Here is a 25,210-nt window from a genome sequence, read left to right on the forward strand (position 1 = left end):
CCCCATCTCCTTCCCCCCACTCCTTCTCTTCTGGACTCCTCTCTTCATCTATGAGAAAGGGTCTCATGTAGCCCACGCTGACTAGCCTCAGTCACTGAGTGACTATGGCGTCACTGGAACTCCTGCCTCCTTCCTCTACCTCCCAAGTGCAAGAGCAATGAGCACTCCGAAGTGCTGAGTCATCGTTCTGAGCTCTAGTTCAGTACTTACGGAGCCGCGTCATCCGTTCTGTTCTGTTCTGTTTTGTTTTGTTTTGGCTTCTCACTGCCTCAGCTTCTATCCAACAACCTGTCACAGTGAAATGACACAAAGGACTGTACACGTAGAACCCAAGATTGAATCCCACTCACGGAAGTTTGGGAAGCCTCAGTTTTCCTGCCAGGCTAGCTGCGTCCGTGAACCAGCATGAGCTGTATAGGAGGTGCCTGGGCTCTGCCCACACTCTGACTGGCTGTCACAGTGTTTTCTGGACGATGCTTCTGCACAATGAAGGGGTGTCCTGTGATGCTTTCGGTTGCTTTTGTTTGTTTACTTTGTTTTGTTTTATGTTTCTTCTGTACAATCTTTTGGGGGATGAGGTGATACTTGTGTGGAGAAGGAAATATTTCCCCTTCTAGAGAAATAGGAGAGACTGAACGTTTGCATTGTCCACAGTAGGAGGGGACCACACATCTGGAAGAGCGGTGCTCACTACATATTGGGCACTCTGCACCTGTTTGTTTCTAAAGATATTGACCTTAAGTGAATCTCCCAGTTGGGTGTCACTGTGGCCCCGTCATAGGTGAGGAAAGGGAGACTCGTTCCTGGCGTATTCACTTACCAGGCCTGAAGCTACGTAAGGTAGGCTTCCTCGTTAGAAAATGCACTGCCGTTCAGAGGCTTGGAGAGTGAGTTCCAGATCACCATTGTGGTGAGACCTCAGGAAGCCTGGTGCTTGCTAGAGGCCAAGAAGCGAGAGAGAGAGAGAGAGAGAGAGAGAGAGAGAGAGAGAGAGAGAGAGAGAGAGAGAGAGAGAGAGACAGAGAGAGAGAGAGAAAAGAGAGATGAGAGAGAGAAATGTGTGTGTGTGTGTGTGTATGTGTGTGTATGTGTGTGTGTGTGTGTGTGTGTGTGTGTGTGTATGTGTGTGTATGTGTGTGTGTGTGTGTGTGTGTGTGTGTGTGTGTGTGTGTGTGTGTGTGTGTGTATGTGTGTGTGTGTGTGTGTGTGTGTGTGTGTGTGTGTGTGTGTATGTGTGTGTATGTGTGTGTGTGTGTGTGTGTGTGTGTGTGTGTGTGTGTGTGTGTGTGTGTATGTGTGTGTGTGTGTGTGTGTATGTGTGTGTGTGTGTGTGTATGTGTGTGTGTGTGTGTGTGTGTGTGTGTGTGTGTGTGTGTGTGTGTGTGTGTGTGTGTGTGTGTGTGTGTGTGTGTGTGTGTGTGTGTGTGTGTGTGTGTGTGTGTGTGTGTGTGTGTGTGTGTGTGTGGTTCAGGGGCCAGCTAAGGTCAGCAAAGGGCATCAGACCCCCTGGAGTGGAGTTCCTTGCAGCTGTGAGCCGCCCTATGTGGGTGCTAGGAACTGAACTTGGGTCCTCTGTAGGGATGGTCCACGCTCTTACCCACTGACTCACTTCTCCAGCTCCCCATGGTCACACTGTTGATGGTTTCCCATGAAGGCCAGCAAACTTGCTAGGCTGGGGAATTCAGCTTGGTTTGCAGGAGCAAACCAATGGTGGCTGGGCCACAGCCTGATTACTCTTTTATGGCAAAAAAAGGAGACGACAGCAGACTGCGCTTCAGTGACAGGAAAAGATCCCAGGTTTGATTTCCTGGTACCACAAAGAAACAGGCTGACAGCAACCATGGCACCAAACCTCAAAAGAAAAGAGATGTGGGAGTCACGATACATATGTGTAAAATATTAGCATGAAACCCATCATTCTGTGTGTTAACCAACAAAGTGAGGAAGACGCAGAAATACAGAACAAGAAAAAGGAAAGAGTGAAGGAGAGAGGAAAGAAGGCAGCACAGCCTTCTGCTTATCTTCTGAAGGAACTTCTGTATGCAAACACATGCACACATATTCTACTTCCTACAGCAGATGTTGGAAAGTCAGTAGATGAATACATGTCAGTATTTGCCAACAACTTTTACCCCCATGCGATCAACTTAGTTGCTTTACTTTGTTCATATTTAGAAATTATCCGATTAAAATGATTTTTATCTAATTTGCTTATTTAAAAACATTTTATTTTTAGTTGTGTGTGTGTGTGAATGCAGGTACCTGTGGAGGTCAGCCTCTTCAGATCCCAGAGCTGCCATTTTAGATGGTTGTGAGCTACCCAGTGGGTGCTGGGGACCAAACTTGAGTCTTCCGTAAGAGCAGTGCCTGTCCTTACATGCTAAGCCACGTATTCGGTTTTTGAAATGGGCTCTCCTGTATATGGGAGCTGGTTTCAAAAACGCTGTATAGCCCAGGTTAGCCTGGAATTTCTGATACCCCTGCCTCCACTTTCCAAATAGATCTATGCTATCAAACCCTGCTTCAGAACACATGTGTGTCTCATACATACCGTAACAACATTTGGTATGTGAGCACAGACTCCTGGTAAGTCCAGGTTAGACAGTGTAAATGGCATCACGTCTCCACAAACAACTATTAATTTATAGTAGCTAAGATAATGGCGGCCACATTCTCTTTGGTTCTGTCTGGGCAGCTCTGTAAATTGTGTATTGATTATGCAAATGGTCCCAGTGTCTTTAATACTCTGCAGATATGTGCAGATGGAACGAACACTTGGTAAGTTGTCAATTTTATAGGAAAAACGGTATTTTACAGGTCTTTTTGGGGAGGGGGGAAATTGCATTAAAACTAACCTACAATTTATTAGTAAATTCAAGAAATCATTTGTGATCTAAAAAATCAAAAGGTAGAGTTAAAAAGTTTAGAGATTTGGTTAAATTTCCTTTATTATTCCAACTCCTCAAGGAGGGACCTCAGAAATGATACCAGATCAATAACAATCTATTTGCGTAGTTTATTTTTGGTCGTGTGGCTTTTCTTGTTTTGCATCAGGCTAAAGAAACCTTAGACATTCTGGATTGGTTCCATTTTTACATTTATTAATCCAACTAGACAAAGACAAAATAGCTTAATTTTCCCCCAACAAGACATCCGGTTTCTTATCAATGACGATGATTTGTAAGTCACAAACCACAAGTCAGGTTTTATTCTCATTTTTTTTGCATATGCATATACCTAATTTTATAGGATTCTTTTTCCTTTTCTCCTTTTGTTGAGTCATAACCTTACCCAAACATTTGTTCAGATTTCTCTTATTTCCCTAAGCAGGATCACTTAAAATTGTGAAGTTGTTACTTGTGTAAGCATGGATGGAAGGAAAAAAAATAGCTGTTTTCTATTTGTCTAAGAATACTTTTCCACATCATTAATTAATTTAGTGAGTGTATGTGTGCGTGTGTTGCATGTGCCTGGTGTGTAGCTAGAGTTCAACCTTGGGTGTTGTTTTTAAAGAACACTGACCATCTTCTTTCTGAGACATCATCTCTTATTGGTCTGGAGCTAGCCCATTAGGCTATGCTGATTGGCCAGCCATCCCCAGTGTTGGGATCACAAGTGTGTGACATCATTCCTGTCTGGTTCTAGGGACCAAGCTCAGGTCCTATTCTGCTTGCAAGGCGGGCACCTTACCCAGAAAGCCACCTGCCCACCCCTTCTGCTTTGCTTTTCACTTTGGACACAGCTTAACCAAATACTGAATGTCCAAAATGCTACATTGACACACTCTACACAAATCCGTCTGTCCTAGCCTTTCAGGAGTAGTACTGCATTTTAGAAGAGGAACAACTAAAGTGCTAAAACAAAACAAAGAAATAAGAAAAGGTTATGAGTAAAGAGAACGGAGTAATAACTCTGGGTTGATTTTTGTGAATGAGTTTGGAGCTCAGCTTCGCAACTTGTGAAGGAAAGGACTGCTCTGATGTACTAGCACTTTATGGTGCAGAGGCCGGTGTGGCTTGTTTAAAACACTCCACTCCTAAGCTAGTGTTCAGTAATCCTTGAGATAGTGTAAATAGCCTGCTCTAAAAGGTGGGTATTTCACCGACAGTGTCTGCAGAGGGCAAGATATTGGAACCTTCGGTAGAAAGTACCATGTGTTCACTGGGGACTTTCTGGCCTACATTCTCATTGGATGGATATAGCAAAGTGTCCTGTGGGTGAAACTCTGGTAAAATGGATACAATGATGCTCTTCCTCCAAATCCTTGTGTCTGGCTTCTAAACAGATTTCATTCACGACTGTGGCTGTTTTAAGACTCGTTCTTTAGTCTACATACCTAAGCCTTGTACACACTGCTCATCTCCCTACACACTGATTTTCAGCCATTTAAAATTATTTTGCTGTAGACAAATTAGCACTCTAATACCTGACTGTTGAAAATATCTCCGTGTAATATTTTTCTTCTGTAAAAATGGAAGGGGGAGTCTTGGTTTAAGAGGAGAATGTTGGCTGCTCTCAGGTTTGGTGTGATTTACGTAAGGGTCTAATGTATCAGGACTGAGTGGAAGACATTGGATGGTCAGAGGAGTGGAGTCTGGTGAGAGAATTGTCCGGGTAGAAGCAAAGGCAAGAGCAAAGTGTCTCCAAAACAAATGCCAAATCACACAAACAAACAGGTGGAAACAACCCAGTGCTAACCACAAAAGAAGGCAGGAACAACACCCTGACACAGAGTAACTTCAGAGCGGGAGAGAAGATTTTTCACTACGAAACCTTCATTTAGAAAACAGCCAGGCTTCTCCTTGTGAAGTCACAGGGATCTGAGCCTCGTCTGCCCTCTGGCTGGCTTACATGCTTGTCAGTGCTCTCAGTGAGTTTTCGTATTTTCTTCTACAAGGTTCTGTGCGTGCCTGTAAGGAACATTTTGTGTGGTTGTTCGCCATTTTCTTGTTTTCAGGGAATTTTAATTTGGATCACCTATGGAGGGTTTTTGAAAGTTCAGATATCATAGGGCTAGCTCTGTTCACCACCCTAGGCACGGGGGTGCGTGTCGCATTGTCCTGGTTGGTTGATGTGCCTTTTGTATAGAGATTCCTGTTACCTTTTCTTCAGACGGCGTCTTCCACATCGTAGGCTAGCTTCTGACTCCTCAGGTAGGGAAGGGAAGGAAGATCTTCAATTCCTGAATCTCTTGCCTTGGAGTTCTTAGGTGTAGGGTACCACCAGTCGGGTTTATGGGGTGCTACAGCTCCCACACACGGTAGGAAGAAAACCCAGCTGAGCTCCATCCCCAGCTCCTGTGCATGGTTTTATATTATTGGAAAGGATCGTGAACCACATACAGGATCGTGTCAGCTATCTAAATGAGCTTTTAATGATATTCTAACAAAAAACAGAATAAGGAAGATCTTACATTCCTGGCCTATTTTTGTCTTTAGTTGAACTTTATATTTCCTTTATTCGCCCTTATATATGTTTGAAATAAAATGAATAAGTAAAATCTATCTCACCAAAGACTTCTGAAGGCCCGAAGTATTTTGTCTCTGGTTAGGAAGTTGTCTGGCGTGACCCTCTGTCAGATTTCTATCTGGCTCTGGTGTTTATTTGTGAGCGTTTGGGTATGTAGGAAGATGATTTCAAGATAGCTGGGTGTGTGAAATCTGTTTAGAAGAGCGACCATAGCCTGACTCTGCCTGCTCTCTCCGCCTGCTCTCTCTGCATGCTCTCTCCGCATGCTCTCTCCACATGCTCTCCAGGTCCATGACCATAAGTGCTGGCCTTGCACCTCACTGTCCACTCTCCTCTCCCAACAGCCATCCAGTGCCTGTTTCCTTTCTGCTCCGGTTTTGGTTTGGGCTCTCCCTCTTCCCTTGTTTATGTTGTAGCAGTCATGGCGGTTCCTTGCTTCCTGACGTGCTCTTTGCCAGCACATCCTCTCTGTGACCAGTGCAGCATCCTTGTGAACCGGCCCCATCACACTCAATGCTTAGGAATCCCCCCCCCACTTGCGGCACGCAAGTTAGCATGCAAACTCATGATGTCTGTAGTCCATGCCCTGCCACCCTCCCGTCTGATGCCTGGCATAGAAGCGCTTGGACTTTCTTGAAGGCAGCATGTTGCTTTTGGCATTTTTGTCCTTGGTTTGGGAACTGCAGTTCTACTTGTATTCCCTGTTTTTAATCCTTAACGAGCTGCTCTGTCCTTACGTAGCTGCACCTTGCCCTCCTTCTGACCTCACTGAGGCTTTGGTGCTTCTCTCTACCTGTACGAGTTTGCCATGTTCATCATGCACAGGAAAAATGTTTTGAAGGACAGACTTGGGTAAACGGACCAAGTGGTCCAAGGCCCTAGGAAACATTTGTAGCTTCTAGCAACCTCAGCCTGTTTCTGTCCATTCTGAGTGTCGAGAGGCACTATTAGACCTTTGAATCTGCTCCTGACCAACCGCCGTGGAAATGATGGTAGACTACAAGCTCTGTGGGTGCAGGAGCAACCTCATCCTAGGCTTTGAACTCCCAGGGTCGTATCCAAGGCGCTCAGGAAACATTTGCTTGCTGCAGTTGTGATGAGGCAGGCATAGTGAGTGACCCATCCTGAAATGGTTGAGCTCGAAGTAGGGCAGGCGATGCTGTGACTTCTCATTTGAGTGCTGGAGCCTGGCAATTGCTTACCTCTACTAAGTCTTTGATTAAATGATAGACAGAATGGAGTAAGGGAATTCAACAGGGTTTTCTGATTGGAATTGGAGCCTCCTAGTGTTTGAAGCTGTGCATGCATGTTTTTAAAACTTCTTCTAAGGCTCGCCCGCCCCCCAACTTGGCATCCTGAACAAGGATGATCACGTGTGCTGGATGGGATGAGGAGATAAACTCATGGTTGACTGCTTTGTCTTGATAGGGATTCTTCTGTGATGCTCCTCTTTGGTCTTCCAAGGAGCCTGACAGACTCGAGGACAGTTAGTTAAAACCGCAGAAATTCCAAATATCAGCAGCCATCTGTGGTCATGTAGAGGGAATTCTTCGTATCTGAATGGATTTGTAGACAAAAGGCAACGGGCAGATGAAAATGGTCCCGCCTTTTTCTAGAAAGCAGTTTCATAACTAGAAATGTGGTTCAGAGAATAGAGTAGGTAGAAAGTAAACATGGAAAAAAGAGCTGTTACTTTTTTTTTTAGGGGGAGCAAGGTCTTGCTATGTGGCTCAGTCTGATCGCCAACTTGTGACCCTTCTGCCTTTTCCTCTCCAGTACTGAGATCACGGCTCTGCGTCGTATCACCGGGCTGAGGAGAATACTGTATGTTTTTCAAGATTTATTTTATTTTGAATAATGAGTACATGCTAGTCTGTGTGTGGGTCTGTGCATGTGAGTGTAGAAGCTTGCAGAGGTCAGAAAAGGGTCTCAGATCCCTTAGAGATGGAACCACGGGCAGTGGTTAACTGGCCATTGCATGTGCTAGGAACTAAACTGTGAGATCAGTCCATGCTCTTGTCCAGTGAGCTATCTTTAGCCCCAAGAGCGCAGTCTCCATCTCGACCATTCGAGTCTAACCATACTTGGGTTTGCTGTCTCGGGTCTCTGCAATGGTGGAGGCAGGATGGAGGCTTCGCCTTCAAGGTGCTTGAGATTAGCTCCCACCACCACTTCTATTTGTTTGTTTGTTTACCTTGACTTGACAGACTAGAAATGAGGCAACTGTCAGCAGTGTGTGGCTAACGGCTGGCTGCCCAGTATGGCTTGCTACACACCTTCATTAAGGCTTCCTAGCCACTGTGTTAACAGGGTAAAATCTATTTTCCTCAAATCTGTTTTCATCTTTGGGGATTTCAAGTCACAATGCATATCTAGAGTCCAGAAATCACAAACTAATGATCCCGCCTTTTAGTTTTTGACCACCAGGACGGTTTTCTGCTTCTCGTTAAGGAAAACTTAGTGAGCACGGTTTGAAGAGGAATGCAGAAAGCTTACTTTTTTATATCGTTTGCTTTAAACGGATGCTCTCTGGTTTTCTGCTTGGGCTTCTAAAAATGTCAGCAAACATAGATGACTAGTGATTTCATACTTCATTTCATTTACGTATTTATTTATTTGTATTCGTGTGTGTACACGTCCATACACATCTATGGTCATGCATATAAACGCAGGTGTGTGTGTGTGTGTGTGTGTGTGTGTGTGTGTGTGTGTGTGTGTGTGAAGGCTCAAGTACATGTATGGACGTCAGAGGACGACCTCAGGTGTTGGTCCTCATCTTTGACCTTGTTCGAAGCAGCATGTCTTGGTTGTATTTTTATTGACTCTCCCAGCTTGCTAGCCCCACGAGCTTCTAGATTTATCCATGTCTGTACTGACCTGTGTCCCCATGGGCTTGTGCTACTGTTACAGTTGTCCGCAACAGGCAGGCTGGCTTTTCAGTGGGTTCTGGGGATTTGAACTCGGATCCTCTTGCTTTCACCACAGTGCTTTTACCTATTAATCTATCTCCCCAAACCCACGTATGAACTTTAAATACAAGGTTAGGCTGTTAATTATCACTCAGCACAAGAGGGTGGTTAGCCTGGGGTGTTTGGTCATCTTTTGTAGTGATTTGTGGAAAATATGAGTACGGAATGTGTTTATATGAATTATTAGTTAAGACGTGGGATTTTAATGCCGAGACTTTGTAGAGAATATCCTCTTCCCTTTTTTACATTATATTTTTTCATTGTTATTTAGTGTGGTGTTTTATTTGTATGATCAAATGTGTGTGTGCCTCTGTGTGTGTGTGTGTGTGTGTGTGTGTGTGTCTGTGTGTCTGTGTGTCTGTGTGCCTGTATGCCTGTGCCCCTGGAATCTTTGTGCCATAGTATGCATTCATCACGTTGGTCCCAGGGATCCAACTCAGGTTTGGTGGCAAGGCCTTTATCAGCTATGGCGTCTTCCTGACCCCTCCACAGATACTTTGCAATGGAGCAAACCCTTACAGCTTTACTGTCCCGCTTTACTGTAGTATCTGGAGCAACATTTGGGGGGAGGTATTTAGTTTTTATGGCTTTAACTAATTAAGTTCCTCATCGGCACTGTGTTGGTTAAGGTTGAGGAGTTCACACCATAGTTTCATTTGCTGAGAGGCTAGCTGTGCCCAAGTGGACCGAGTGTTAGGAAACGGTCGAGTTTGAAGTCCGTGCCCGGGCACACACGTAAGGTTTGGGGTTAAGTCATGTCTCACCGGTCTCCCGGGCTAAGTGATCTTCCTGCCTTTGTATTTACGGCATCACTAGAATCTTGTGCTTTTGCCACTCTCATAAAAAAATGGAGTCTGTTTCTTAAGGTAAGGGCTTCATGCATGGAATTAACCAGGGAAAGCCTCGTTTATATCTCCTGCAAGGAGGACCAGGGCCTGTGCTCTTTCTCGCTGCCAGAAGTTTTTATAGTAATACTTTGTATCTCAGCTCTGGCTTCTACCATTAAATGTGCTTTTTATAGAGTAGCAAGTTATAAATGTGGTGCAGCTACGGCGTATTAATCTTACGGCAGAGATTTAATGAGGCAGTTGTTTTGCGATGGACACTATTGGGAGAAGAGAGCGACAGAGTTTTACTTCATCACTGAGCTGCAGAAATATTCCTTGCCTGGTAATAATTATAACCACATGATCTCTTCATTTTTCTTTCTTTGGCTGGTGCTTTTCCATGCAAAAGTGGCTTGGAAGGAGGTCCGTTTCTGGGCAGCAGAGTGGCTCAGAAATTGGGCTGTTTTCTTAGCAGTTTGACATTTTCGCTTTGATCAGACATGGCATCCTTGTTGCAAAGGAGAACCATGTAAGACGGCTTCAAGCATTCAGATAGTCCCTGCCAGTCCGCTGAGACGGCTTTTAGGTATTCATTACTTTTACTTGACTTTTATATAGGTTATAAAAACGTAAATGTGGTGAGACCTCATTTTTACATGGAGACAGAATAGAATTTCTGCTGGTTGGCCTTAAACTGATCCCGCACTTGAAATTAATTGAAGTCCATGCCTTTATTGCCTCCAACACTTTTAAGCCGGGGCAATTTTTCATTTTCCCCAAAGTTGTAATTTTATTAAACCAAGTTGAAGCAATAACAGTCCTTGAGAAGAGGAGGAAGGAAAGAACTACCTGCCAGAGACCATAATGAGAGGGAAATCATGCCTCCTTCAAATCCTCACTCGTAGGTAATGTTAACAAAGCTGGAAGCAGAATGTCACCATTTATTGTGCCTCTCTTTCCAAAAGCCAACCTTTAGTTCAGATCAGAAGACCGTGAATCTAGAGTCCCACAGCCCCCCTCCCAAAGCATGAGCCAGAGTGTTGGGTCAGCAAGCGATCCTTCGTGATGGAGGCCACATGTTGGGGTAGCATCACTTGGGGTAGTGGGAGAGAGAGAGGTGCCTGAGGTAAAATGTGCTTTGCAGTGGCCCTTCAGGGGGAACGATGGGGGCTATTTTAAAATCCTGCCCTGTGAGAGGGTTTATAGGCAACAATGTGGTTGGAAGAACCAATGTCCCTCAGGCAGCAGGGCTGGGGGCAGGGCGACACTTACAGGCATAGGTCTTGTGTTTATAACCCCTTAGGCTGAAGTCAGGGGTTTGAATGACTAGCAGAGTAATACAATTATTTTTTATGATTGGATCTCAAAGGACTTTATAAAAACTCCATCACTGAGGCCATGTGCAATTACTGAAGTGTAGCCACCTGTGGGAAAGAAAATGTTTGACAAGGCAAGCCTTCTAGATGCTTCCCCACACCCACTGGCATCGGGAACAGAGACCCCCTCACACAGATAAACACAGCGTTTGAATGGCCAAGAAAGAATTCCTCGAGTCAGTAGAGGCTGTGGGGGAAATGCCTCATCACAAAGAAAGAGACTGAGAATCTAGTACTCCCTACACGGAGGCCTCATAGGCTATAATCGAACCCGCCTCCCAGAGGGTCCCACTTAAGTGTTGACCTAAAAACAAATCCGCCAGTTGGCTGGAGCAGGCATCCTAAAGTTGCACCAGAAGTGAATAAGCTTGACTGACTGCAGTCCCTAAAGGGTTCTATCTGTAAACCCAGAAGTGCAGGCAAAACATTTTTATTAGTCTTAAAATGACCCTCACTCTAATAACCAGCCACAGGGATGGAAGCACGGGCCGGCCGGAGCTCCTCCCTCGCGTTGAAGAGCAGAAACACTGTGCTTTCCTGTTTGGTTGGTATCTTTGCTATCAGAGTTTTGTAAAATACTCATACTACTGAATGATAAGGAAGGTGACTTATCCTTTCTCTCTGCATATTACTTAAAGTACTCAGTCTCCTTACTTAAAAACAAGCAGGTCTGTAAGCCCGATGCCCAGCATCTAAATAACCACATTAAAATTCAAACCTCGACACCCACATTTCCCTGAATGCTGTCAGTTTTTTCAGAAACTGAAACCCTGGCTAAAGAAGGAAGAATGTTCAGCATGTGCATCCTGCCCCCAGCAAGCACTTACTGGCGTGGGGTCACTTTGTCGAAGTGGGACAGTTATTTCCTTTTATGAATCGCCCTCTGGGTTGGCAGCCTTTCCCTTCTTGGCTTTGGTCTGTGAGAGCTCTCTGGACCATTACCAATGTGTTGAGTCTGTAAATCCAGACGGAACATTTGAAGTCAGGAAACGCCAGTGTGGTGGGTTATAACGTGTCAGTCTTGGAGAATGTGGGCATGTGGATGTTTTTAGATCTGGAGTCGACTGGTCTCTTCCCACAGAGTACCAAGAAGGGGCCCTTTCCCTTCATTATTAAATAATACCGAGCCCTCGCATGGAGATGGTGCCGGGCTGTGTAGAGAGCATCCGTGGACCCCAGTCAGTATATTGAGCTGGGTCGTATGGTAGGTGTTGAGATAATCACTTTTCAGACATCAAAACAACCCCGATTACCAACTTACTTAAATACTACATTCCTTAACACAAACAAACGCGAAAATCACCTGCTGTCTGAGATGGGGCACTTGCTTTTCCCATGACCCAGTGGGATTGCCTATACGTTGAAACAAAAGTCGACTTTGGTTTATCCATATCATTCGAAGGATAGTGAGGGCACTACGTCAGTTTCAGATCCAGAGGAAGGCTTTGAACAACCAACTGCCAGATGCAAAAGGCCATGCAGTGGGCTTCCGAGGAGCATGCGACCTACCTGCCGGTTAGCAGGCAGCCCACGGTAGCAGTAGCTACGAACTTCCTAAGAAAGATTTGGCCAACGCTGGTCTTGTAGATTCTTGGCTGTAGAATTTCAAATATTCAATGAAATATCACCTATCTCGTATTTGACCCAGTGTAGTGCAGGCATTAATAATAACATTATACCCATATTAAAAATACGGCTTTAGGTGATACGTTTGTTAGGTACCTTGATACAACCCATTTGTAATTTACATTGATTAGACAAGATCTTAAGATAGAAACTCTGAACTGGGGGTATGGCTCAGTGGGTAGGGTGCTTGCCTAGCATGTATGAAGTCATGGATTCCATCCCCAGCACCACATAAAACAGGCCTGGTGGTTCCTGCCTCTTAGCCTAGCACTGTGGAGATGGAGGCAGGGAGAGCAGATATACAAGGTTATCCTCAACTACATAGTGAGTTTAAGGGTAGCCTTGGCTATATAAGACTTTATCTAAAGACAAAAAAATTGAAAATACAGTTTATATCTGATTGTGGAGGACTTTTCTATGGTTAGAAGTTAATATCCCCCAAATTAAGCCCGTGATTATTCTAATTTCTTCTAATGTAGTTCTTGTTTCTCATCCCCTCCCTCCATGCCTGACATCCCTTTCCTTCTCTGATGCCTCTCTCTCTTTTCATTTCTACAGAGAACAAAGGACTTAGGGTTTGGGGGAGGTCCTTCTCATCTTATCCATCCATCCATCCATCCATCCATCCATCCATCCATCCATCCATCCATCTCATCCATTGTGTGTGTGTGTGTGTGTGTGTGTGTGTGTGTGTGTGTGTGTGTGTGTAGTTCTGGTGATAGTTGACCTCTCTTTAGTGAATCAAGTGGCAGCATATATAATTTATACATGGCTATACATGGAACTTTTCAGTACATACAGTATCTGTATCATACTCCTTGTTTGTCCTGCCATTTGGTGATCATTCTTAGGATACAGATAGGAATATTTATGGTTTGCATACATGCAGCTTTGCCATACTGATAACATCGCTTTAGATTGCTAACCCAATTGTAATTATAATTTTGTCCATATCTATGTTTGTTTTTCTGTATAATTTGGAAATCCAGAAACAGGATAACATGTTTTTGCTTGCATTTGTGTTTGAAAGGGTGCTTGGCTGGGTGGTAGGGCTTGCTTTGCACTCACTACACCACAGATAATGGAGTAACTGTTCATTTTGACCAGTTTATAAGCAAAGGTCAATTTCTTGCCTATGGTAATTAGCTTGGTTGGTTCTAGGCTTTTGTATGGTCTGGTAATTTCCCATGAAAGAATATATTTAGCAGAAAAGAGTTCATTCTTAGAAGTCTTTGCATTGAAGACTGTTTATTTTAAAAGTGATTTATCTTTCTCTTTTAATGAAAAACCTCTAAAAGGCAGTTTAAAAATACAAAGTGAAGTTTAAGCATGGTTTGTTTGAAGGGGGCAGTGTGTGGCCAACCCTATACGGTGGGGAGAAAGCCTCAGCTAATAGCACCAATGGACACTTTTGATCCTGTGATTACATTCGGGGACCAAGCCCTCTGTTGCAGCTTCCAGGGAAATACTATTCGTGGTTTTGGTAGCAAGAAGATGAGATGCTGCTTTACAGGAACCCATCTTTAAAGCTCATACTTACATTCTCGCTTTCCTTTCAGACCCCAACTGTAAACTTGAAGACAAGATTGAAGATGGGGAGGCAGTAGACTGCAAGAAGAGGCCAGACGACGGGGAGGAGTTGGAGGAGGATGCTGTGCACAGCTGTGACAGCTGCCTCCAGGTGTTCGAGTCACTGAGTGATATCACAGAGCACAAGATCCATCAGTGCCAGCTGACAGGTAAACAGTGCCAATCCTGTCCCTGCTCCCCAGACTGTTCTACTGCTGATTTTCTCCTTCCAGTTTGTTTCTTTGTGTGGTGTCTGCCTCTAATTATTTTGCTCTGTACAGTTGAAACTCTAGGAAAGTGGAGCAGGGATGTGGAGACGTGGTGAGGCCATCTATGAAGACATTGTGTTGTATTCTTAGCCAGCCTGGAATGCAGACTGTTTTCAGGGTGGTTGGCTAGACACTCCTGACAAGATATACTTTTCTAAAAATTCCAGAATGGTTGTCTGGGGCAGCCTCAGTGTTAAAGTTCTTTAGAGTATGAAAAAAAAATATATATATATTTCATATATATACATATATATATTTATATTTATACATAAATACATGCATATAATTTTGCTTACATTTTTCTGAAATGTTAGGAATACAATGGAATGTTAGATGTCTAAAATAAGACAAGTAATCTTTTAAATATTTTCTAAGTTTGTTAACATCTATTAACTTATTTTAACTTAAATATTACCTCTTCAGAAAAACCTTCTCTGATCCTGCTGTAAGCCAGGGGCCCTTTTGTATTCTTTTAAATGACCACAACATTAGACTCCAGTGTTTCTTTTGTAGTTACTGTTCTGGGGTATTGTTCTAGTTACTTTCCTGTTACTGAAATAAAACACTATGACCAAAAGCAACTTAGGGAGAAATGTTTTTATTTCACTGCGTAGTTTATAATCTATCAACCAGGGAAGTGAGAGCAGGAACTCAGGGCAGGAACCTGGAGGCAGGAGCTGATTGCTGAGGCCATGGAGGCTTGCAGCTTACTAGCTTGCTCTCTATGGCTTGCTCAGCCTGCATTCCTATTGCACCCAGGACCACCTGCTCAGGAGCCGTACCACCCACAGTGAGCTGGGCAATCTCATCAATCATGAGTCAAGGAAATGCCTAACACAGTTGCTCCTGTGGAATCATTGTCTCAATGAAGATGCTGCTACTTTGTGTCAAACTGACATAAAAACTAGTCAGCACAAGTATCATGTGGAGGACTTCACACAGATGCTTCAACTGAACTATGTCCCTAACCCTTACTACGTGATACCTGAACACTGCAGCTCTCACCAAGAGGGTTCGTTATCTGCCTCCATCATTAGACTTTGGGCTTATGAAGGGCTGGGGCTGTGTCTTCAGCCTTGCATTGGCTGAGCCCAGCACAGTGTTGGGATGTTACTTAGCTACTCACTAAGGCTGCCATGATACTCTGCTATGCTGTTCACTGAAAGAGGAAAATGGAACACCTCACTGAAACACAGCGTGTGCAGTGTAATGACTGAATAAACTGGAACTTGGAGAATATATTCCTCCTCAGAATATAGTTATCTTTGATATCCGTGGATTGGGTGTCTCTCAGTTCTACACCTGTCCATCAAAAGTACTTGAAAAATATTTTTGTCCCAGGCTCAGACTCTATTCTTTCACTTTCTTGTCCTTATTTCCTATGTAATATGTGTAACTACTCACCTAGCACTTGTATCGTAAAGCTGGTAATAAGGACAACTTAGAGTGTACAGGATGATGTGTATAAGGCTGTGGTTGTTCTACGCCATTGTGTACATGGGACATCTGAGAATTGTGGTGTCTTCTAGGGAACTGCAGCTGATTCCCTCATGGTCACCAAGGGTCAGCAGATAGAAGGCAGGAATGTGTGTTGGTTGGCTTGGCTACACGACCATGGACCACATAGTGTCTTCCTCACTATTGTCTACATGTCATATTTCACTCACTGAGGCTGCCACAGCTCCTGTATGGCCGTGGGCGGATATTTCCTTTCCCATCTCTCTTCCTATCACAGTCTTTCTTTCAGTAAGGATGGTCAGGGAATGTATTTCCTAGACAAGTTGCTCTCCAACTGTTTTTCTAGAATATTTTATTTGCGTAAGATTTTAATGGGTGTTTCATTTTAACAAGGTTTCCTGAGCAGATTATTATGGCAGCGTTGGATGGAATCCAGGAAAACAGAGTTCGTTATTAAAGTGCACCTTGGCTCGTCTCTTCAAGGCGTGGGGGGTGCTATGAGCAACTTTATTAAGCGGTACAGTCTTTCTGGCAGGAAAGGCCCCCTTTTTAGAATCGTTCCTCCCCCACCCTCTTCTTTGACATGGTCTAATTCTGTATCCTCTGCTGGCCTGGATCTCACAGAGATCTCCCTGCCTCTACCTCCTGGATGCTGGGATTAGAGGCATGTAATTAGAATGATGTGTATTAACACACTGGCTAGAATGATGTGTATTGACTGCCTTTTCCTAGTTTTACAACTTTGCGAAATTTTCGGTATTAGTTAATTGGTTCACGAGATGCTTATATTCTGTATTATTTTATTTGTCTTCTCATTTCTTTTCTCTTTTGTCTCCATTGCTTACCATGATTTTCTTACTGTTTAAGTAGTCTGAAAATATTGCACCCCTAGAATGTAGCTTGTGTATTTCCTGGGAACCCATCCAGTTTTCTGACCAATGTGCAGTTACCAGATTCAAGAAAGTGAAAATTTGTTTAAAAATAATTTAATACTCATCTCATCATCACGATGTCTGATCTATAGTCAGTATCTGAGTTAGAACAAATTGTTCCAGTAATGTCCTTTGCACTCTTTTCTGTTTTGCCTCATCCTGAATACAGGATCACATGTAACTTGTAATTGTCAAGTCTCTTGTGCCTGCTGTAATCAGGAATTCCTCCTCTACCTTTCCTTGTATTTTTTGACGAGGGGACTTTTGCAGAGTTTCTGACAGACTTTGTAGGACTTCCATCTGAGTGGGTTTGTCTGCTTCCTCATGGTCACAGTCAGGTTCTGTGCTTGTGGCAAGGCCACCAGTCTGATGCCACCCTCTCCTTATGATTGCACCCTGGATGTAAATAGCATTAGTGCATTCCAGTGGTGTGGCGTTTACACCAAGGACTTGATTTCCGTGGTGTCTAGCTCTCTTGTTCAGTGTAACTTATTGTGTCCCCTTCATTTACAATGCCCGGACACTTCATGGGAAGATACTGTCATAGCTCAACTTCACAGAACTTCAGTCACTGTTGGTCTCCATTGACATAGCAGAGTCCTTGTTACTTGGCTTATTAGTAGTTCTCTTATTAATTAGTTTCTTTGTATCAGCCTTGATTTTTAGTTTACTTTACTCAGTGATTCATAGTTCATTGTGTGTCTGTATGTATGTATCTATCTTCTGTCTGTCTGTCTGTCTATCATCTGACCATCCATCCATCCATCCATCCATCCGTCCACCCATCCATCAATGCATTATCTATCTATTGTGTATTGGGAATCGAACACAAGGCCATCTGCTGGAAGGACTTTCACTACTGAGCAACATCTCCAGCTCTCTGTCAGTTTTTTGATGTACTTACTGTCCTAGATTTAGCCCATGAGAATAAATTCCAACTATGTCCTTACATGTCTGTTTAATTTACCTCTGTCATTACTGGGGACTTGCTTTATTTTTGGGACAAACAAAACCTCTGGGTCATGTTCTTTTCTTGTCTAGTTATGTCCTGTAATCAATGTTGTTTTGGTGATTATTACCATTTTTAGTTTTTGGTTGGATAGTGTGATATCAGGGTTAATTTTAGGAAGTAGGGCATTTAGAAATCATGACACTGTGTGCTCCATGCTACATCTTATCTATAGCGCTTTCTACTGATTGAGCCAGTACATGTACAAATATGCTCATATGAATTGTAATATACACATCATATGGCCCATAACCTATCCATACAGAAGTGAGCACACCTCTATGTATTTTCCTTGGATTCTAACAAAAACCCTGTGTTTGTATATGTCCAATTCAACCTAAGGTCTCAGGCACACCCTTTTTTTCTGTCTCTGTTGGTCACTGTCTTCTGGGATGATTAAAAACCTGTCTGCTGCCGTCCTCAGTGCACTGAGTCATTTGCTTGAGCCTAGAATACACATTAAGTAATCCCCCATCAGCTGACTCATATAACCATGATAAGCACGTTAACCAATTACAGTTTAGCCTCTTCTGCAATTGGTAAGTCTATACTTTAATGCAGCGTTTGCATAAAATAACATTAAAATGTCATGATTGGGCAGTGTGACTTTTTGGCAGAAGGTACTGTATCCTTTTCACACGCAGATTTTCTCTTCCATTAGAGCCTTCTCTGCCCTGTTCTCCTCATCAGTTTCCACCCGAAGTACCCAGGTCTGGAGTTCTGTAACCACAGATTTCATTCAGCTGTAAATGGGGCCGGACATTGTGATCACTACGACCTCTTTTCTCTACATCTCTGTCTTTGGTGTGCTGTGTCACGAGAACTCCTCATGCTGTTTGGAAGTGTGTTTTTCACCACCGAGGGTGATCTGCGTGCTCAGCACACAGTACCGTTATGAGGCCAAGCTGCACTATATGCCCCCTCGTCTTTTTCTGGACATTTTTAATTACTTTCTTTTCCTCTTGGTTATTCTGAATTAGGCTGGAGTGGACGCGTGTCTTTCTTTGGGTGAATTTGCTTGGGTGGATGGCAGGAGTGGAGGGGCTGAGCATTGAGGAGTCTGAGGAGGGGAAGATGCCTGTTTGTAGACACGTCCAAGCCAGTCCCCAAGATGTTTGTTTCCTCGTACTGCTGCCAGCAGTGGGTGACTTCTGGTGACCACCCGTCCATGCCAGGGTTCACACTCCAGTCTTCTGAAGTTTGTCTTTTCTCTTGGTATGAATTGATCTTCCTTGTGGATATGTTTCAGTTGTCAGTTTACATACACTAAGGTGACTTTGTTAGCTCTTTTCCCTAGAACACAGATTTTTGTGAAAATCCAGGATCTCACGATGACTGGCCTATAGTAACTTACTGTGTAGACCAGGCTAGCCTCAAACTCTCTGCCTCCTGAGTGCTGAGACCAAAGGCATGCTTTACCAACTCCATCTGAGAATCCTATTACATGCAGACAATTAGGAAGCATGTTCTGTATTAGATGAAGCTGTTCACTCACGTAGAATCGTGCTTACGTGAGCACAAAACCGTGGACGTGCACTGACCAGTGTGAAGGGAGCCAGTGAGAAATCCCCTCTGTCTGTCCTGATGTCCTGCTTCAGGTTTCATTCACTCACTCATTCATTCACTCATTCATTCATTCGTTTCTCCATTCCTGTGGTATTTAGGATCGTATCAGGGTTCCATGCTGTACTTTTGGCTAGTTTGTGAGTTCTTCAGTCTTCCACCCTTCTCCACCCTTTCAACTCCTCCAAACTAGATAAGGGAGAAGAAGGACAGAAAGGAAAGGGGCAACATTATCATTAGACTACTTCCTGCTGACTCAGGGTGTCACGTTCCTTGGTAAGTTTGATCTTTGCTGTCAGGATATCTAGTTTCTTCTTCTCACCCATTTGTGCATGGCTACTTGACAAACTGCAAAGAACAGTGTCCAGCCACCATTGGGCGAACCAGCTGCTCCTAGTGGGGGCTCTCGCATTTACGTATCCTCTGAAAACTCCCTAATTCCAACCATCACATGCTTGCAAAAACTACCTACAGCTGGCAAAATCACGTCCCTGCTGCAGCACAAGGCAAATCACAGTCAGCTGCTGTCGACTGTATGGAGCGGCCCCGGATGACCACAGCTGGGATTAAAACTAAAACGCATTCCTATATTCTCTCTGTGCTGTTTTCTTTTAAAGAAACCAAAATCCTCACAGCACTACACATGCTCGGCAAGCATCCCACCACTGAGCTATACCTCCCAATCCTACAGTTACTTTAAAAGTTCGTGTTGAAAGTCAGTACCGCATCCCCTTACTGAGCGTGCTCCTGCCACGGAGTGCCTGGCCCACACTTACCCACATTTAAGCTTCATGAATCAGAAGAGAAAGGGGCCACTGCTGTCTGATTTTAATGGAATCTGCTGAACATGGTAGGGTAGAGGACAGCTCATATTTATGGGTTAAATACTTATTTTTTTTCCTTTAAAAGTAATACAATTTTGGTCTCTCTGGATCTAAGGCTTTGAGAAAGCTGGGGTCTGGCTTGTGCATTTTAATTAAAGGTCAAAGAACACAAGTGACTTACTGAATGAATGACTCATGTCAGAAAAGGACAAACCTAATGGGTTTTGTTTCTGGGTACCAAAAAAAGAAGTAACTAGAACTGAAGAAGAAAAGAGTGATGGTGATAGATATTGGTGGTGGTGGTGGTGGTGGTGGTGGTGGTGGTGGTGGTGGTGGTGGTGATAGTGGTGATGATGGTGATGATGGTGGTGGTGGTGGTGGTGGTAGTGGTGATGATGATAGTGGTGATGATGGTGATGGTGGTGGTGGTGGTAATGATGCTGAGTGTGTAAATGCCAGTGTTTCTCAACTTGTGGGTTGAGACCTCTTTGAGAGACCCAAAGGGGTTGCCTAAGACCATCGGAAAGCATACGTATTTTCATTGTGAATTTAATAGCAGCAGAATTACAGTTATGAAGTAACCAGGAAAATAATTTTGTGGTTGGGGGATCACCACAGCATAAGGTATTTAAAGGGTCACAGCACCAGGAAGGTCGAGAACCACTGGCGTATGCGTTTGTATTGGCGGATGGGGGTATGTTTAGGGGTGTGAAGCCAGGGTGGGAGGCCAGCGAGGGAAGAGCAGAAATCACAATAACCACATTAGGTGAAGGTGTGCGGCTTGAAATTTGCCTTGGCGGGAGGATGTGGTCCAGTCTGCGTAGGAGAAGATTGCACGTGAACAATTTTAATTAAAAGGGCGATGTGGTGGAAGTTAGGGGACAGCGCCCGTGATTATCTTCCAGCTACAGTAGTGCACTCTCTAGGAACCACCTGTTTTTAAAACCTCCAGACGGACAAAGCTGAGAGAGCAAACCAGGCATTAGCGTTTCTTCTTCTCTTCTCTCCGCCCACGCTTGTCTTTTGCTACTCTGTTTCATTGGTTTGGAGTTTCGCTTTATCCACCCTGCTTGTGTCTTTGTAACCTGTCCTCTGCGTCTGTTCCATTCTCAGACTTTTAGTTTCCTTGCCCACGCCCCACCGTTCCTTCTTCTGCGCCTCTCAGAGACTCTCATGGAATTCCCAGTTATTCTTGGATCCATGAGGACTCATTCTGTTAATCTTGTTGCCGTCGCTTAGCTGCTTGGCTCTGCCCAGGTAGACTGCAACCTGGAGGTATTTCCGTGAATAATTTGTGTGAAGAAAGTGTGATTCTGAGTGCTGTGGTCCAGGACGTAAATATAGAGTAGAATTAGGCAAGAAATCTCGTGGATTTACAAAACAGAAAGCAGGTGTCTGATGGCCTCAGGCATCTGGGGGTCACACAGGCTTCTGGGGGTCACACAGGCTTCTGCGTGTTGCTGGGTTGTTCTGCTGTGGGACAACCAGAGAAATCCTACCTTGGCTCTTTCTTTCTCTTTACTGTAGGATTTCTTGGTAACTTCACAGCTATTCCTTTGGTGACTTTTGTCCCCAGATATGATGCAGATTCTTTGACCAGTCTGCCTCTGTGGACACTGCTCACCCGATATCAAAAGACTTTTAAGTCCTGGAGGAGCTAGCCTTGAGCCAAGCCGGTCCAGGTGATGATCTGGACATGAAATAGCAGAGCGGCCTCAGCTGTGGTGCAGGAAAGGAGGCGGGGATGGAGGAAGGCACTCATTGCTTTCGGGAATCTGGCTCTTAGGAGTGTTTTGGAATGTGAACACTTTTTGAGAAGCAGGTCGATCTAGAGTTTGACCAAACAGCTCCACACTTAGCCATGGACAGTGACACCTGTGCAGACGAGGTGTCTCTTCTTTGTTCCAGGGTACTGTCATCTTTTTCTCTTCCAGTCTGTAATCCAGCATGCATAAGTAAATTACATACCATTCTTGCTTGAAGGAAGGCGGACAAAGGTGAAGACAAATTCAAATCCCACTCTTCAATTGGAGCCTCAGCTGGAGCCATAGGCGCGGCCACCTGCCTGGCCCAGCCCTGCTGTGTATTCCCAGAGACTGGGGAGGGAGGGGACTCAGCCCTCCAGTGCTGTTGGGACTCTGATGCAGAAGACAGATTATCAAAATATATATTTACAGAAGGGAAAGCACAGAGAACCTTTCATTGTACTAATCCACAAACCCTATCATTTCTTGCCAGCTCCCTCAGGGGGCGGGGAGGGCTGCGAGCCAGAGGAGTCTCATCACACGACTCTACAAAGCTTTAATAGCAGGGTGCTGTGGCGAGGGCTGAGATTACAGGACTTTATTATGCTTACAAAACGGAGTAGGAACCAGCATTGTAAATCATCAAGACTAAGCTACACTTAACGGGATAAATGTGTAAAGTGCATTTGGTAATATGGTTCGCTCCTCACTCCGAGTCCTCTCTCTCTTGTCTTCTGCTAATTTGCACACTCGAGCTGTCTGCCGAGCGCTCTTTCACCTCATTAATGTGGATTGCTTGGGCGCATATGCAGAAAATGCCAAGTCGATGGGGTCGGTTCTTCACTGGCGGCTGCCATGCTGTCGGTAGTCCACTTAGTAGAAACACACAGGACAGGAAGGTGATGTGTTTGTGAGAACATACATTCGCAAATCAGATTCATAGAGCTCTAGCCACATAGGAAACTCCTTTTCATCCATTTTTTTCCTTTCTGTTATGTTAAGTTTTTTGATAGATGAATATGTGATTACTGTATTTTCAGCATTTCCACCCTCCTCCTTCCTGTCCCAGCTCTTCTCATGCTCTCTTTCCAATTCATTACCTCTTCCTTTATCATTACCAACATCATCACCATCACCACCACCACCATCATCATCGTGTGTGTGTGTGTGTGTGTGTGAGAGAGAGAGAGAGAGAGAGAGAGAGAGAGAGAGAGAGAGAGAGAGAGAGAGAGAATACAATCTATTGAGTCCTTTTGTTGTTGCTTATAGGTATATATACTTAAGGATGACCTCTAGGGATTATATAACATACCAAGGGTTTATCCTTTGTGAAGACTAATTCTCCCTCTCTCAGGAGTCACTGCCTGCCTGCCTTGCTCCCTCCCTCCCTCGCTCCCTCCCTCCTTCCCACTACCTCCCTCTCTCCTTTCCTCCCTCCTCTCCTTGTTCTGTTTCTGAGCTCGGGATATACTGATCTCGGTGAGTGCTGTACTGCCGAGCTGTGTCCCCAGTCCACACTGTTGCTGGCATTGTTAGGATCTCTCTAAATTGTTCACTCTTATAACCAAGGCTGACTTCCAACTTGAGATCTTCCTGCCTCGGCCTCTCGGTAGCAGGTGTGAGCTGCATGTCCATCAAATAGTTTTGCTGCAGGACAGTGAGGGGAGATGTGACTGGTAGAAGCATATTAAAACTGCATTTAGAACCCATTTTCCCATTTTCTCAGAAAACTGTAAGTTGAAGTAAACTATGCAGAATCTTTAAAAGTTTAGTTCATTGTAATTGAATATGAGGCATTGTAGGTTTTATTTGCATATTTCCATATTAAACTCTATATTCATTCATTATGTTTTTATTAATCATTTATATAATGATGATTATATCTATACTAATTAGACTTAAGGTAGTATAAGTTTTGTTTTTAACTTCCCTTTTCTTAGATGAATTGTGGTACTCTACCTACAATATTTCCAGACTGGTAGCCTAGGCACGCACTTTCCCAAATGCCTGGTTGAAGGCAGTGTCCTGGGTCTCATGGATAGATTCTTTACTGGGCCCTTTGGCATGTGCATCTCAGTGTGCAGACCGGTGCCTTTTAAATCTTTTTCTGACAAAAAAAATATGTGTTTCCGTGTGCTTTTACTGATGTCCCCCACACATGCACACATGCACACATGCACACATGCACACATGCACACAGAGCATGGGCAGAAGTAGACATGGAGAAATGACGTAAGGATGGGATAGGCATAGGTTTCAATGACCTTGCAATTTTAGACTCCCAGGCTCACTGTGCCAATTCATTTTCATGACTTGAGGAGACACACCACAAACCAGTGAAGAGCAATGACTCCTTGTCCTGGCTGTGTTATTCTCCACAGTGAGTGTAGCCTGGGTCTTGTCTGACTTCCTGGCTATTGTCTGTGTTGTTCGGCTGACCTTTGACCTGCCCAGTGTAAACTGTCTCCTCCCTCCTCGGTCCACACAGTAGCTGATAAAGCTTTTGTCAGGAGTGCAGGGCAGGGCCGGCCATTTTCTTGGTGATTCCCCATGTTTGGCCATCAGTATCCTGCAGTTTTTTTGCATAGCACTTTTGAAGTCAGTTGTGAAAAATCTGAGACCCAAATTAAATTAGTTAAAGTTCAATAAGGTGTTCCCTGTGTGCATTTCTCTGGAGAGATCCAACCATACCCTTACGAGAAGAGGCACAACGGGTTGAAAACATGAAACCTTCATCTGAGTGGAGTCGGACTTACCTTGCTCTCAAGAAGATTTGAACTAGGATAACTTTTAAAAGTTCTGTGGGTGGAGTGCGCATGTGGATGCCCATATATGAATAATTTCTTCTGGAATCTCATTTACCTCAGTTTTGAGACAGGGTCTCTCATTGGCTTGGAAGTCAGCAATTACACTGGACTGGGCTGGCCAGCTGTCTCCGGGGATCTCCCTTTCTCTGCTTCCCCAGTACCAGGTTCATAAGGTAGATCAGGGCTCCTGGCTTTTTTTTTTTTCTCCATCTTTATTAACTTGTGTTTCTTATTTACATTTCAATTGTTATTCCTTTCCTGGTTTCTGGGCCAACATGCCCCTACCCGCCCCCCTTGTATAGTGGTGTTCCCCTCCCCATCCTCCCCCCATTACTGCCCTCCCCTCAACAATCGCGTTCACTGGGTTTTCAGTCTTGGCAGGACCAAGGGCTTCCCCTTCCACTGGTGCTCTTACTAGGCTATTCATTGCTACCTATGAGGTTGGAGCCCAGGGTCAGTCCATGTATAGTCTTTGGGTAGTGGCTTAGTCCCTGGAAGCTCTGATTGGTTGGTATTGTTGTTCATATGGGGACTCAAGCCCCTTCAAGCTCTTTCAGTCCTTTCTCTGATCCCTTCAATGGGGATCCCGTTCTCAGTTCAGTGGTTTGCTGCTGGCATTCACCTATGTATTTGCCATATTCTGGCTGTGTCTCTCAGGAGAGATCTACATCCGGTTCCTGTCGGCCTGCACTTCTTTGCTTCATCCATCTTATCTAGTTTGGTGGCTGTATATGTATGGGCCACATGTGGGGCAGGCTCTGAATGGG

General features: G+C 44.3%; 1 protein-coding gene across 1 annotated transcript in view; it reads left to right on the top strand.

Moving 5' to 3' along the window:
- Znf521 (zinc finger protein 521) overlaps positions 1 to 25,210 on the top strand; it is a 282,823-nt gene that overhangs the window by 16,976 nt on the left and 240,637 nt on the right. The window contains 1 exon segment of the mRNA XM_032885752.1: positions 13,827 to 14,006. Coding sequence (XP_032741643.1) covers positions 13,827 to 14,006 — 180 coding nt within the window.

Source organism: Rattus rattus, chromosome 15, assembly GCF_011064425.1.
Source record: "Rattus rattus isolate New Zealand chromosome 15, Rrattus_CSIRO_v1, whole genome shotgun sequence".
In the NCBI taxonomy this organism is placed as follows: domain Eukaryota; kingdom Metazoa; phylum Chordata; class Mammalia; order Rodentia; family Muridae; genus Rattus; species Rattus rattus.